At 35.2% G+C, this 16774-nt stretch overlaps 1 protein-coding gene across 3 annotated transcripts in view; it reads left to right on the top strand.

Annotated features, from left to right (window-relative positions):
• DSC3 (desmocollin 3) overlaps window positions 1–16413 on the top strand; it is a 37887-nt gene extending 21474 nt beyond the window's left edge. For 2 of the 3 annotated variants that reach the window (XM_056138263.1, XM_056138264.1), the window contains 7 exons: window positions 362–618; window positions 733–875; window positions 2547–2771; window positions 4947–5171; window positions 7340–7461; window positions 13080–13334; window positions 16216–16413. In XM_056138263.1, the coding sequence (XP_055994238.1) occupies window positions 362–618; window positions 733–875; window positions 2547–2771; window positions 4947–5171; window positions 7340–7461; window positions 13080–13334; window positions 16216–16413 (1425 nt within the window). Of the gene's footprint in view, window positions 1–361; window positions 619–732; window positions 876–2546; window positions 2772–4946; window positions 5172–7339; window positions 7462–13079; window positions 13335–15703; window positions 15731–16215 lie in introns of those variants that run through there. The other variant, XM_056138265.1, reaches the window with a different exon arrangement.
• The last annotated feature ends 361 nt before the right edge of the window (window positions 16414–16774 follow it).

Here is a 16774-nt window from a genome sequence, read left to right as displayed (position 1 = left end):
CTACCGAGAGTATCTCACCCGCATGGCAGAGCCTGGCAAGCTCCCCGTGATGTATTCGATATGCCAGACACAGTAACAACAAAGTCTCCAATGGAGACGTTACTGGGCCCGCTCGAGCAAATCGATGATCAACGGGAGGGCCTTTACTTTACTTTACTTTTCTGAAACACTATAAAACCACCTGCATGAACTTTTGGATCACTCTTGCTTAATATTTAGTGGTGATCAGATTTCTTTTTAGCAAAGGATGAAAGATGTACTGATTAATCAGGAAAACAGAATTTAGGGAGCACCCTTCATATTGATAAGGTTCATTTGCCATTTTACATACGTGCTGATATCCATGTACTTAATTTTATAGCCACTGAATTATGAAGAAAACCATCAAGTGATGCTGGAAATTGGTGTAATCAATGAAGCTCCGTTTACTAGAGATGTGCTCAGAACAACCACCATGAACAGAGCCTCAGTCACAGTTCATGTAAGGGATCAGGATGAAGGGCCAGAATGCAGCCCTGCAGTCCAATTTGTACGGATCAAAGAGAACTCAGAAGTGGGGCAGAAGATTAATGTCTATAAGGCATACGACCCTGAAACTAAAAATAGCAATGGTTTAAGGTACAATGACATCTGTGAGCACATACTAGTCACGCATTTGTCATAATTGAGACAGAAACTTACTTTGAAGGATTGTCTATCACTCAAAACTATGTTTTTATCATATATTGACAGGTACAAAAAATTGCATGATCCTAAAGGGTGGATCACCATTGAAGAAGCTACTGGTTCAATCCTAACTTCCAAAATTCTGGATAGGGAGGCTGCGGCTCCCAGAAATGACATATATAATATTACAGTTCTAGTTACAGACCAAGGTAACTTTTAACAATTTTTTCTTCTAAAGGAATTGGAGATTGCAGCTACTTTTGTGCAGAATTATTCCTGTGATAAGAAAATGGAATACTTAGAAATATCAAACTCTGTTATTGTTTCTTTTAATCACTTAACAAGATGAAACTTCTTGTGCCAAAGCATTCACTAAACTTTCTGTTTCAGCATCCCGATCTTAAATACTTGTAGGTGTCTAGAGGACACTGACAAAACCCCAAGTCTAGAATTAGATGAAGTGGTATTACTAGACTCTTTTAGATCTCTTTATACCCCTGTTCTTCCACTTGTTGTTTGTTCATAGACTGGTGGTAAGCTGTGAAAACTTCCTGGTGGTCTACCAAAACTTTCCCTTCAGTCATGTAGTGACTAAACAACAGCAGATTTGCAATAGCTAAAATAGTAATTATATGGGCTAGAGAGATTATAGTGTTAAGATACTTGCTTTTTGTATGCTAAACTCTAATTTAATCCCCAGCACCCCATATGTTTCCATAAGTACTGCTAGGAGTGATCCCTGTGTAAAAACCGGAATTAAGCCCTGAGCATTTCTGGTTGTGCCTCCTGCAAACAAAATGAAAACAAACTTGTTATTTATAATATTAAATTTAATAAATAAAATATTATATACATTGATTATTTTAGCCATAAGCTAGTCAAGAAATATGTCTCCTATTTTCCCTCTGTAGGTGTATAAAAATTGAAAAATGCTGCTTTCTAGCACTTTTATTGAGCCTTTACTTAGCTTACCTGAAAATTAGGTCAAAATGATCCTTTCCTTGAATAACTTCCTTAAAGTAAGAAATTTGATTTTCTCCACCTTATCATTATGTTAAAATAACTTAGAGACATTTTGAAAAATGTCCAGGAATTAACACAGGGTTTAGTCTAACTAAATCAGAATTCCTGCTTGGGGAACTTAAGTATCATATACTTAAAACTTCTCCTTATGTGATTTAAATGTGCACCAAGATTGTAATAACTATACTGTCATTTTACTGCAATTTAACCTCTGTCTCTGAAGAAAACCCAAAGACATATTCAGAGTTTGACTTCAGATATTTGATTTGTTGTTTGGGTATAGTTCTGGAGAAAGATTAATTGGAACTTGCCTCTGATTTGATAAACAGCAGTATTTATTTTAGATGACCTAAAGGTTTCATTTATTCATATATGGTATTTTCTGTTTCTTCTAATAATTTGTTTAGCTATTATAAACCTCATATATCACAACTAGAATATTTTTTTCTTAAATTTAGTTTTTGGTTTTGGGGTAGTGTTCAGGGCTTACTCTGAACTCTATGCTTAGGAATCACTTCTGATGGGGCTTGGGGAACTACTTGGGGTGCTGGGCATTGGAAAGGGAAGGCAAGTCAAGTGCCCTATCCACTTAGACTATCTCTCTAGCCCTCAGAATAATCTAGTTTATTTATTTGTTGGGTGGAGGGAGGAAGGGACAGACTCAGCAGGCTTAAGACTTACTCTGTTCAAGGATCACTGAGAGTGCTAGTGGGATCATATGAAGCTCTGAGAATTGAACCGGGTCAGTGCATCCAAGGCAAGCACTCTACCCATTGTACTATCTTTCCAACCCTATTTTATTTCTTAAGAAGCTATGAATGACTTTACAAACTACACTAACTCTTCTTTCTTTCTAGATAGTAGATCATGTACTGGCACACTTGCAGTTAACATTGAAGATGTAAATGACAATCCACCGGAAATACTTCAGAATTACCTAGTAATCTGCAAGCCAAAGATGGAGCATATAGACATTTCAGCTATTGATCCTGATGAACCTATCCATGGTGCCCCATTTTCTTTCAGCTTAACAAATCCATCTCCAGAAATCAACAAGATCTGGGCTCTCACCAAAGTTAATGGTATTTAATAGAAAGACTGATATATATATGCTCTGAAATAACTTGACAATGCATTTGCTTATTTATGCATATAACTATAATGTAAAAGAAGTTGTCTTTAACATGCTTTATAAAGTGAGTGAAATTTCCTACATATTGAATGGGACCAATGTAATCCTATACCTTGTATCTAAAAGGAAAGGATTTTTTTTTTCTCTTTTGTTTTTTGGGCTACATGAGGTGGTAGTACTTAGAGTTTACTTCTGACTCAGCTCAGAGATCAGGCCTGGTGGTGCTCAGGGGACCATATGTGGTGCTGGGGATAGAAATCATGTCAGTCATGTGGAAGGCAAGCTCTCTACACATTATACTTTTATTCTGGACCCTAGAATAAATCAGTTTTTATAAAACCACAATTTATATTTACAACAAAGGAAAAAAAGAGCAGTTAAAATAACATGCAACTTGTCAGTAAGACATTGTCTGGCTATGTTTTTTGAGAAACTCCAGTGAGGCTAGAACAAATGATAGGTAGCTTAAATTTTGCTATAAGCAAATTGGAAATGAGGAATTGGTGTATGGGACAAATACTTTATGGTATTTTAGAAGGAAATATGTTTCTGGACTAAACAGGTGTCTGGCTCTGAGCTTCTAGACTATCTCCTCCTGCAAGAGTAGACTCCGGCAGAGGTAACAGTCTATATTTCAACCATAGTTCAATGGTGGTTTTTTTTTTACTGTCATGATCTTTATGAAAATTGACTTTTTTGTGGACCATCTATGCTACCTAGAATACATCCCTTCTAATTTCCTTCCTTGGTAGTATTATACCTACTCAGCATAGTACCAGTGCCAGGGGACATACAGAAATTAAAACACAGACTGATTAGTTCATATGCTCAAATTCATGAAGTTTTCCTTGAAGTAGGAGCAGCACCAGGATATTTTATAGCTCCTTCATATTGTATTATCATCAGTTTACCTTTCTCCAATAAATGAGTTCTCTGGCATTTACTAGCCATCTTGTATTTTCAGCACCTAGCTTATTCTAGGTTCATACTAACTACTTAATCAATATTTGTTTACCGGTTACCCAGTAGCTGATTAACAGATATTCATAAAAATGGAAGTGCATGAAGAATCAATAAATCAGTGTCACTACAGTTTAGAATGCTTTGGTAAGGATGCCAACAGATCAGAGAAGGAGTAGAATCTAGTGTGAGGGTCCAGTGTATAAGGTTGAGCATGCTAACATTTGCTTAGCGGATGACAGTGGGTAGGCATTGAAAGTATGAAACAAGGCAACGGCTTCTCAAGATTTATACCTTTAAAAAGTGAAATTGGTGACAGAACAATTTAACTAAAAGGTTAAAGTTGAGCTCCAACAATGTCACAAGTTGCCGCACTGCTGTAAGTGGTAGGATATCATTTTAAGCTCAGCTTGTGTTCTTGAGAGAGGAAAAGAGATTATAAAAATCATAATTTAGAGAAAATATGATCCTGAAGGGCTCTAAAGAAACCCAAGCAGAAATTCATGTTCCTCTAATAAGTTTTAGATTTGAGATTTAACCCAGAGTTTGTAAAGTTTTTACAGTTATAACAGTGCAGACAAGGCACTAATCCCATATTTTACCTGGAAAATTGCCTTTCCATATGACAATGGGTGGGTGCCAGAAAAAAAGAAGACACGACAATCTGAATTTAAAGCTTTCTTTGTGTGCAGCTATGGGTATTAATTCTTTGTTAGTCATATACTAGTACCATAAAAAATGCTTGCTGTGTATGTCAAGTAATAATCTAGTGTCCTTAGTTTCAAGATTTTTTTTTTACTTTGGTGCCATATGCAGTGCTATGTAGAGCTTGCTTCTGTCTGCACTCAGAGATCACTACTGATGCAGGTAATCTGTGTGCAAGGCAAATGCACATCTTCCTAAACCCTGGATTAATTCTTTTTAAGATTTTAGGGGCTATTAAATGCTGATAAAATGATGTTGAGTCACTCCAATGCCAAATTATTTCTTTAATCTTATCCTACAACAACTTTGGGTGATACCTTTGCAGATATATTGGTGCTGAAAAAAGGTTGAAGATGATCCTTCATGTGACAGGTGGTTTCTTGAGAAAAATGTCCTTAAAAACAAATATACATGCTAAAGAAAGAGTAAATAAAATCATGCTCCTTTTGTTTTCTTTCAGATACAGCTGCTCGTCTTTCATATAGAAAAAATGCAGAATTTCAAGACTATTATATTCCTATAACCGTAAAAGATAGAGCAGGGCAATCTGCAACAAAAACCTTGAGAGTGAATGTATGTGACTGCACCCACCCAAGTCAATGCCGAGGAAATTCAAGGAGTGCAGGAATAGTACTTGGAAAGTGGGCGATCCTGGCAATCTTGTTGGGTTTAGCACTGCTTTCTAGTAAGTTCATTTACTTTAAATTCAAATTGCGTAACAACTATCCAAGTGCAGAAAACTTCTTTCAAAAAATATTAAAAAATTTCTTATTAAGGTGCTGTGCTTTACACAGTTATTTATAGTTGAGTTTCAGACACACAGTGTTCCAGCACCCATCCCACCATTAGTATCAATTTCTCTTCAGTACCCCCCATTTCCCTGTACCCCTCAGCCTGCCTCCTTAACAAGCATTTTTCACTTTGGTTGTTGTAGCTGTAGCATGCATGGTCTCATGCTTTCAGTGTTGTTGACAGCGTGGTTTAGATATATATGTACGCCGTACCTCTACACCACCAATGTGCTGGAGACCCCTACTCCTGATACTTTCATCTGCCTCTTCTTAATTCTTCCCTTTATTTCTTGACCTTTTTGTCCTTTTCTTTTCTATACCATAAGGTCGAAGGTGATATAGATATTCTGTAATATCTAGATATCTAGATATTCTGTGAAAGGGAGCAAAAATTCCTTCTTGAGTTAAAATATTTTATGCTTGGTTCACCTGTTGAAAATGCCTTTTACTTTATCTAGAATGACAGTATAAGTTTTTGATTTTTTTGCCCTAGTCCTAGACCATCTGAAATTTCTACTTAATGAAAATTTCTGCTTCTGTAAGCCATTTTCATTTCCTGTTTTGTCATTATAGGAATAGGCTTATGTGAGATAGTAAGTTAACAGCATCATTTTTTATTGAGTATGTCTTGTCAGGTTTTAGTCTCATTAACTTTTGTGCCAGTTCTGTAGTTCCCAGTAGTACTGTATTTTCCCCTCTCTTTTAATTTTCATCTAACCATCCACCCTAGAGTGTCTGCTGCTTCTTTCTTCAATGATGGGAGTGATAGTTAAGATAAAAATTCTGAAACTGTCTAGGTTTGTACCCCAGCTCTATTATTTGCACAGTTTTCTGTATGGCATGTTATTTCATCTCTAAATGATGAAAACTGTAGTAACCTACTTTAAGGAATCTCACTTTTAGGACTTACTGTGCTAATATAAGTGGACCACTTAGAAATGTAATTCTAGTATTTATTTATTGTCAATTCAATACAGTGAATATATATAGAGTACATATATGGCAAAAATTTATTGTGCAAGATTGTTAACAAACTAGTTAACAAACCTGACAAAAAAAGTCTGAGCAGGAAACACTATAGAGGGAAAAAAAGTGATGTAATTAGGATATAAATTACTACTGTGTGTGTGTGTGTGTGTGTGTGTGTAGATATTTTAAATATTGTTGCTGCTGGTTGTAATTTTCAATAGATTGTGTCAGGCCTCAATCTTTTTATTTTTTAATACTATTTTAGTGCTCAAATCTTCTGCGGGAGTTTTTTTTTTTAATTTTTAAATTTTTGTGTGTGTGTTTCGGGTCACACCTAACAGTGCTCAAGGGTTACTCCTGGCTCTGTATATTCAGGAATTATTCCTGGCGGTGTTTCACGGACCATATGGGATGCTGGGTATTGAACTCCAGTCTGCCGCATGCAAAGCAAATGCCCTATCCACTGTGCTATCTCTCTGCCCCCAGGCCTCAATCTTAACACTGATTTTAAACCTTGAAAGAGGTGACAGGGTCAGAGAATACTTGGGGGTGAGAAGGGAGCTATTAGTCTGAGGGGAATGTCAGTGCAAAAGCCCTAAGAAATTTTGAGGTGGCAGGGAGACTAACATCACCAAAGAATAACAAATGAGGGGAGGAGGGACTGCTGCATATTAGTGATAAGGGGTCACAATAAGCAGTTAGGGATTTGTTCATTTCTTTTCGTACAATGTCAGAAAATATGTTTTAAATTTGTAGGTGGGTCATGGGATTGAGTTATAAACAATCAAAATTTCCTTTTAGCAATAAAACTACCATAGAAAATATTTAAACTATGAATTTGGTTGCATCTCAATATTGATTAAACATTGAAATTTGAATTTTACATGTAACAGACTATTATACTCTACTCTTTCACCAATATCAAAATACAAAAATCATATTCCCTCTGTCATATATAAACAGGTGGTGAATTTGATTGGGGATATATATGCCAATTTTTGGTGTAGGAGCCTATAAACTTTAGTTAGTTAAGAAAGAAAAGATAAGTGTTCATTTTGTAAATACTAAATCTGCTTTATTTTTTCCAACTTAGCTGTATTGCTAACTTTAGTGTGTGGAGTTGTTGGCGCCAAAAAAAAGAAAGGCTTTCCTGAAGACTTAGCACAGCAAAATTTAATTATATCAAACACAGAAGCACCTGGAGATGATAAGGTGGTAAGTATGCTGTTTTAATGAATTAATTGTTTGTTTGGTTGGTTGGTGCAGAATTTGAGCCACACCCAGCTAATTCCTGGCTCTGTGTTCAATGGTAGCTCTTGACTGTGCTCAGGGGACTGAACTAGGGTCAACTGCGTATAAGGCAAACACATTATTCTCTGTACCATTTCCTTGACCCCAAGTAATCTTATTTGAGCGATAGCACAGTGGGTAGGGCGTTTGCCTTGCATGAAGACAACCAGGCTGACTCGAGTTTGATTCCTCCGCCCCTCTCAGAGAGTCTGGCAAGCTACCAAGAGTATCTCACCCACACGGCAGAGCCTGGCAAGCTGTATTCCATATGCCAAACACAGTAACAACAAGTCTCACAATGGAGATGTTACTGGGTCTGCTCGAGCAAATCGATGAACAATGGGAGGACAGTACTACAGTGCTATCTGCCTCCTACAACACAATCTTATGGAGATATTTTGAAATTTAAGAGTATATCTTGAAATTGATAAGATTATATACAGCACACATTTTATCTATCAACATTTAAATATTTATGTAGTGGTATATATTGAATTTTGGGATGGGCACATCATACTACTCCCGGCTCTGTGTTCAGGGGTCACTTTTGTTGGGGTGCAGAGAGCAAATGTGGTGCTGGGAGTCAAACTTGGGGTGGCTATGGTCATACAAGGTAAACATCTTGTCTATTTCTGTACTATTTCTCTGTTCTCATTTATTAAAAATTTTAAATCAGAAGTATTATCTTAGTTTTTTTCTACTCGCTTGTGCTGTTACTTAAAACTTGATATCATGACTATTTAATTTGAATCTTATGATATTTTTTGTCTTTTCAACTATACTTGATTATCAACTATAGTAATTTTTAGTACAAAAACATTGAAAAGTTGCAAGATAACTAATAAAATATACAAATATGTATATGTACATATTTATTTAAAAAACAGAGTTGGAATGAGTGTGAAAATTTAGTTACTGTTATGTTCTTTCCTTATATTATATTTCTTAAGATCACTAAGGTTCTTTGTACTATCCGTCTCTTTATTTGGACAGTATATATAAAATTTTTCTTATGAAAACATGTTACTTTTTAAAAATAATTTTAATGACAGTGCAGAGATTCCTCACAACTGGGTAAAATGTGAGAAAGCTGCTTACTTTACATGGGTAGTATCAGATTTCGAATTCTACTATTTCAGCTCAGTTTATAAATCACAATATTATAGGATGAGGTGTTGAAACTTTCCCTTTTTTTGCTTTAATAATTTATAGAATTTAACAGATGTACTGTCTTTCATGTGACCTCACATCAAAAGTTATGAATAAGTATACATGGTTTACAGCATATCGTATACCTTCCTTGACCACCAAGTATTTGCAAAATGTGCCACATTTTAACCTTTGTTTTTTTTTTAAGTTGAAGGTGATGCTTTTTCTATCTAAGATGAAACTCATGACAACCGAAGTGAATGTATTCTCATATCAACATTATTATATTTTAAATTCACACTATGGAAATATTACCTACTTTTCATCATTTGTCAAATTTATAGTACCTTTTTTCCCTTTAACTTTTAATTAAATAAAAATAAAATTGTGAAAAAAATGATTTCAATGGAATTGTAGGAAATATAAACTTCTTTGGCAGTAAAAATAAATAGAAGCATGATAACATGTCAGAAAATCATTAGCACCAATATGAGAGAAAACTAATTCAAAGTTACTTACTTACTTCTAAGTATCATCCTGCCGTCTGCATCAATCAGAAAAGTGTAGTGAAGGAGGTACAAATTATATAATGTGGCTTATAGTTATTGTCAAAAGAATTTCCAAGGAACTTAGATAACATGATGGGTTTGAAAGTTTAGAAATTATTCATCAAATAGTAAATAAGTTAATGTGGAATAAAAGAATTGTATTGAAAGAGAGACTCGGAACCTGATATATTCCAGCTGAGGAGTGTGGCATGAGACTTTGTATGCGCCACTCAGTGTTCTGGGCTTGTTCTCTTGGGAAGGGAGCATTTAAAGGCTTTTCTGCTTGAAGTAGCATAATGTGAGCAGTGTGAGGCTGAATCAATCGAGTGATGTAAAAGAACAGAAAGACTGTAGAAATGCGAGATAAAGAGATTGGAATCGTTTGATAGTTCAAGCATGAGGATTCTAAAATGGTGGTAGTTGATAATAAAATAATAAATAAGAAGTATTTTTAACAACTAATAAGAATGTTTATTCTTGCAGGTCAAAGTAAAAGGGAGAGTAAAAGTGATAGAAACTGTAACTAAAGACAGTGACTATATACCAAGGTTTTTCTATATCTCAGGGTGAAGATGCCTTTCTTCGAAAGCATCTTTTTCACTTACTTGGCACCAGGATTCAGAATCAGAAAATGACATAAGTTTGCTTTATTGATTTTCTTTTTGATTCTCTGCATATTTATTTTCACTTCATTTATTTCACTTTTGTTTTTTTTTCCTGTTGTTGTTCCTGGATTTTTGGGGTGGGTCTGACACAGAGTATGTAACTGTACCCTAAACTCTGATTCTGTGGGACCTGAGCATCATTCCTCCTTATGGCACCTTATCGGTTCTTAGTATGCTTTCCACTCTTCTAGACAGATTTCTATACTGTCTTATTACCTGATTGCTCTGGTTTCTTTTTCACTTTCCACCTTATATGTCTCTTATAAGCTGACCTCAGCCTATAGAGAAATGCAGAATTATGAAATACTTTTGGTGTCTCAACATTACTCATCATAATTGCCTTAAAAGATGTTTTTTTCTTGTTATTTAATGCTCTATTTTTATTTATAAGTTTACTTTAGATTTTTCTACTTGTCATGTGATTTAAAGACCTATAGTTTTGCCTAGAAACTTTATCATATCGTATTCGATATGCCATACACAGTAACAATTGTCACAATGGAGATGTTACTGGGCCCGCTGGAGCAAATCAATGAACAACGGGAGGACAGTGACAGTGACAGTGACTCATATTTATTTGCCTTTTCCTTTTTCATGACTTTTTTAAAAAAGTGAAAAAATGACTAATTTAAACAGGAACATAATTTCAAGCAAGTTTTGCAAATAGTACACATTTTCATAATACATGTATAGATTCATTTAGCACAGTGAGTAAAGGTGATGCCTTTGGTTTGGTATTTGAATTTCAGTTAAGAATTCAGAGAAGTCCAGGCTGGAATGAAAAAATCAGAAAAGAGATAATTAACATGTGAGAATAAACTTTGGAAAATGTCTGTATGTGAATGTAGAATAGAATGTGACATAGCACTGTGGCTCCCTTACCCCTCACGTTAGTCTCTTTTCAATTCATTTCCTTAGAAAAGTCTCTAAACATGTATTTACTGTAGCAGTAACCTAAAGCAAGAAATACAGGGGAGCAGTGCCACCAACTGGTTCCTTTTCATTTTCTTAACAACAACAACAACATCAAAATGTCTAATCAGGCTTTTGTTAAATGTCAGAAAGTAATATATATGTATAATATAATATATGCATATGTTATATACAATATGTGTATATACACATGTATAATATATGCACATAGATTATGCATAATATATGTATGCACATTATATAATATAATATATGTATATGGAGCGATAGCACAGTGGGTAGGATGTTCGCCTTACATGCAGCCAACATGGCCGACCCGAGTTCGATTCCTCCGCCCCTCTCGGAGAGCCTGGTAAGCTACCGAGAGTATTCGATATGCCAGACACAGTAACAACAAAGTCTCCAATGGAGACGTTACTGGGCCCGCTCGAGCAAATCGATGATCAACGGGAGGGCCTTTACCTTTACCTTTAGTAAATTATCTGAATTTAAAATCTTGAAGTTAATAATAATTCATTAAATAAAAAAATTTAACTGGTTGGAAGCTGTCTCACACTGGAGATTCATTCTAATGGAGAAATTTATATTAATGATATAATTAGAACTGACTTGTTGAAGTTACTTACTATAACTAAACTTCTTACCTCTGGTCAGGGAAGCTCATGTAAAGTTCTCACTTCAAGTTAATGTTTGGTTATAAAGTTCTCATTTTAAGTTAGTGTTTGGCTGTTTTATATTTTAAATTAAACTCTTTTCTAGTTCCCTCAATAGTTCTTTTTCTTCGAAATTCTACTTTTGGAAGAAAATGTATATATTTTTAATTCTCTGTGACATTAGTTTTGTTTACTCAGACTCCTTAGAAATTCTTTTGACAAAGATCACTAGTGACCACTTTTTTTTTTCTTTGTTTGCCTTCAGGGTGTGCTTGCTTTAGGTGACTCAGTTCTTGCCTTACTTAGACCTTATTGTTATCATTGATTTTCTCACCATAACCCATTTTGAGTGATCTCAGAATTGTGACTCTTAGGTTCCTCTATTATCTCATTATTATTCCAGATCATTCTATGACAGCTCTGATTCATGCATCAATCCTTAAAACATGCTTTAGAGTATGACTCTTTTTTAGTCTTTTCCTTTAACCTACAATTTTCTCTGAATAGTTTAATTAATTTCCATAATTTTAACTATTGCCTCTTTGGTTGAGACATCAAAAATTTTATCATTAGTTCAGAAATTTTATTTCATTAATGAGTTATAATTTCTTAAATAATTAGTTCAGAAATTTTACCTGAGCCCCATTGCTAAGTATACATACTGTGTCTTGGACTTACCATGTTTCTACAGTTTATTCCCATAATTACAAAATTCTCTCCACCACCGGCATGCCCTTCTTTTAGTGAACTGCACCTCTTTCTGGTTGCAAAGCAGCACGTATAGCAATAATTTCTGAGCCTCCCCACTGCTGCTTCATTCATCTAAGCACCAGTAAGCTCTCCATGAAGTCTATCCACTTCTTAACATTCACCACTGCTTATACTTTGGTTTAGGTTATACTTACTGTTTTCTCCAAATATAATCTCCATGACACCATACTTGTCTCATTTTTTGTCATTAATAATACTGCTTAGAATGTCTTATAAAATTTTGCTTCTCCTTTGAGTAAATCCCCTTTTAGATTTTCCATAATCTTCATACTACTATAATTATTTTAGGCTGGTATGGAGATCTTTGTAACCTCTGGTCTTCTTCTCTTCCCTTTATTCTCTCTCTCTCTCTCTCTCTCTCTCTCTCTCTCTTTCTCAATTCTGTGTAGTAACTATTCTCAACACTATGAGAACCCCTAAATCACTATTGTATACCCTCATGTAGGTGTATAGTTTCCCTTCCATTTCTCTGGAGTCAGTTCAAAAATTTCCAAGTCTACTCCACTTAGTCTTTCTGGGTGTGAATTTTAATGTTCTCTGTTCATGCAGCATTCTATGCCCACCCAGATAGCAGAGTAATCACATTCTTCAAGTCATTATCTATTCATCTTTCTCATTGGGATTAAGAGCTCTTTTTGAACCTTTAAGGGACAGTGTTAATCTTTGCATTTCTTTACTGGTACATAACTTGAAGATAAACATTTGTTGAATAAATGAATGAATGAACGAATGAAAAAGAACAAGCAACTGTTTTCTCTCCTTTGTCTTCTAAGCTTTACCTGGAATCCATTTCTCTTCACATAAATGGCTTTGTTTTATTTTAGTGTTCTGGCAATGGGTTTATGACTCAGAGAGTCAACAACTCTAACCAAGGCTTTTGCGGAACTATGGGATCAGGAGTCAGAAACGGAGGGCAGGAGACCATTGAAATGATGAAAGGACACCAGACTTTGGAATCCTGTAGGGGTCATGGCCACCACCACACTCTGGATTCCTGCAGGGGAGGACATGTGGAGATGGACAGCAGCAGATACACCTACTCTGAGTGGCACAATTTCACTCAGCCCCGCCTTGGAGAGGTGAGTTTCCCTAAGGTGCTAACTGTGTAATTTAGGTCCCCAGCAGAGAACAATGGAAAACTGGAGTTAGTGTTCATTGGACAGAAATTGCTTTGCCACATTCTTCAATATATCCCTTTTTCTTTTCTACTCTCTGGTCATTTTATTTTCCTGCACTTTGAATTTGTGATAGAAGGAACTTTGTTTCACCAATTGTATTTCTCTTGATTTCTAAAATCTCATTAAAAAAGGCAGTGTCAATATTCACACTATAGTTTTGTTTCATTATTTTAGGTGCATATTTACCTCACAAATGTTTTTGCTGCAGAATATTTTTACAAGGTCATTTTTAGAATCATAACATTAACCCCCTATTCCCCAGGAATCTATATTTCTCTGTGAAAACAAGACATCTGCACCCAAATAGATGGATTTAAGTAGTATGCCTTATATAAACATTTTATTTTTTTGCATTTTTTGACCTCATCTTGAATTATTCAGAACTTACTCCTGATTCTGTGCTCAGAGCTCATTCTTGGTGGCACCTAGGGGACCATAATTGTAGGAATTAAATCTGAGTAGGCCACATGTAAGGCAAAATCCCCACTAATTTCACTATTGCTCTGGTCCATTTATAAACAATTTTTAAAATAAAAAAGTCACCATGTAAATATTATTTTTGCTAGAGGGAAACAAAGAGGTGAAGGAAGGGATTATAAAAGGGAATTTTAATTTTCACTGCACACCAGAAGTTCTTGGGAAGCTTTTAAAAATTTACTAACACTTTTGTCTGAAAAAAAATTCTGATTTCATTGGTTTGGCTATTTACTTACTAATTATTTATATTTTTACATATTTATTTATTTGTTCCCTCTCGGAGAGCCCAGCAAGCTACCAAGAGTATCCTGCCCACATGGCAAGCCTGGCAAGCTCTCCGTGACATATTCGAAATACCAAAAACAGTAACAAGTCTCACAATGGAGACGTTACTGGTGCCCGCTCAAGCAAATGTATAAAAATGGGAGGACAGTGTTAGAGTGCAGTGCTACCGTGTTATTCATTTGTTTATACATTTAAAAGCTCCTCAAATAATTAAAATGTCTAGCCTAGGTAGAACATCACTAATTTAAATATTTTTTCTGGTTCTAAATTTTTACTTCCTTTATCAGAGGATACCTGTGTCTCTGTAACACAAACACTGGGCCTGAAACCCTTTAATTCCTGATGCATTTTGAATGGATTTCATTCTGTACCATAGCTATTTATGTCCCTGAATTTTGTTTTCTTTTTGCCACGTCCAACTACTATCCTTTTCCTGTGTCAAAGAGAGTCAATCTTCATGTAATATTTATTTAAGGAGTGCAGCTTAAGAAACACTCTTAGGAGAGTTCTTCAAACAAGTAATGGAATGTAGGCCTCAAATAGTCCTGAAGAATGATACTTAAAGGTGTAAATCTAGGAAATAAATGCTGGGTTAGAGGCAGGTGGAAATGCAGGTAGGAGATGGTAGAAGCAAATATAGCAGAGGACCAGTGGTAGAAAGCTATTTCAGGGCCAGACTGATAGTACAGTGGGTAGGGCGTTTGCCTTGCACGTGGCAGACCTGGGTTTAATCCTTGGCATCCCTTATGGTCCCCAAGCAATGCCAGGAGTAATTCCTGAGTGCAAAGCCAGGAATAGCCCTTGAGCATCACCAGGAAAAACCCCAAAAGGCAAAAAAAAAAAAAAAAGGAAAAAGAAAGAGGAGAAATCTATGTCTGATGTGACTAATGCTTGGTGTCTACACTCCAGATTTCTATATTTCAGGGTGGGTTACATGGATATTTTCAATGTCAGCAAGATGTTCTGTGAATATCTCTATTTTCTCACATTTTATTATCTTATTAAACTTGATTCTTAATAGATATGATACACATACTTTATAATTGCTCATAACAGTGTTTTATAGTTATCACAGATCACACATTAATGGTGTCCTGGCATATAATAGGAGTACTTCTCACACTGGTTTAGCTTTATTACTTAACAACAATGTTGTGAGATCATTTGATGAAAGGAGAAACTTATAGATATTTAGTAATTTAGTAATTTGCTCAAAATCACAGCTAGTTTGTAAAGTGTGTAAAGGAGAACTCTGACTCTACACTGTGACTTTGATGATTGAAGTTCAAATATTTAATTATTCTGCATCTTATGACCACTTGTGGGTTAGCTTCACCTCTGGATATAAAGTTTGTGGATAAACATATAACAATAATTTAAGTATATTATACTTTAAACCTTTAATATATATGATTTTTTATTTGTATGGATTAGTAGAAATGTAAAATTATACTGATTTTATGGTATGGTTGTGATATCGACCAATCATGTGCATTTTTTGTATGTAGGACTCCATTAGAGGACACACTGGTTAAAATTAAACATAAAAGGTAAATAAAAGATACATTTCATGTTAATATGTTGGAGTGTGTTTAAAACAGCACAATGGAATACTAATCTGCTATAAGAAAAGACAAGAAAAGATGAAATCATACAGTTTGCTACTGCGTGGATGGATTTGGAGAGTATCATGCAAGTGAAGTTAGTCAGAAGGAGAGGGACTGATACAGAACTTTGTCATCTGTGGGATATAAAGAAGCATAGTGGAATGACAAATGGTCCAATGCTACAGAGCCTGAGAACTGGCCTACAGAACTGAGCTCACTGTGGTGTGGGGGTAGGAGGGAGTTGGGATGGGCTAGTGTGGGCCTGAAACAATGGTGGAGGGAAAAGAACATGCTGGTGGAGGGTGTGGTGTTGGAACACTGTCTGCATGAAATGCTGTCGTTAACAGTATTGTAAATCACAGTGCCTAAAATAAAATCATGTAAAATAATAAAACAATTTTTACATTTTACAGAAATTGCATAAATGCAATCAAAATGAAGACCACATACCATCTCAAGATTATGTCCTTACATACAACTTTGAAGGAAAAGGAACTCCAGCTGGGTCTGTGGGTTGCTGCAGTGACAAACAGGAAGAAGATGGCCTCGACTTTTTAGATAATTTAGAAGCTAAATTTACTGCATTGGCAGAAACATGCACAATGAGATAATGTTAAAGTGCTGCAGACCTTCTGGACACTTCCAAAATGGATATTGCAAAATTCAATTTCTAATATACATACATTTTTTCCGAATTTTGAATTGTACCAATTTTTGTTTTGATAGCAATTTGATGCTTAGCTTTTTCTCAAGAAATTCAGAATGTTAAAGCATATTCATTTTTACTGCCGAGTAAATATGTCAATTTGTAATGCTATGTTGTGAAAATGAAATTAAGATCTATAGTAGATTTGCTCTTTTTTATAGATAATTTCACAATATTCTTGTTAATATTAATCTAACAATTACTAACTGTACTCATTGAGTATAAGATAATAGCTATCTGGGCCAGAAATTTTGTTCATGGTGATA

Source organism: Sorex fumeus, unplaced genomic scaffold (assembly GCF_029834395.1).
Source record: "Sorex fumeus unplaced genomic scaffold, SorFum_2.1 ptg000128l, whole genome shotgun sequence".
NCBI lineage: Eukaryota > Metazoa > Chordata > Mammalia > Eulipotyphla > Soricidae > Sorex > Sorex fumeus.
Note: the sequence above shows the minus strand (reverse complement) of the source record. Positions and strands in the feature narration are given on the sequence as shown.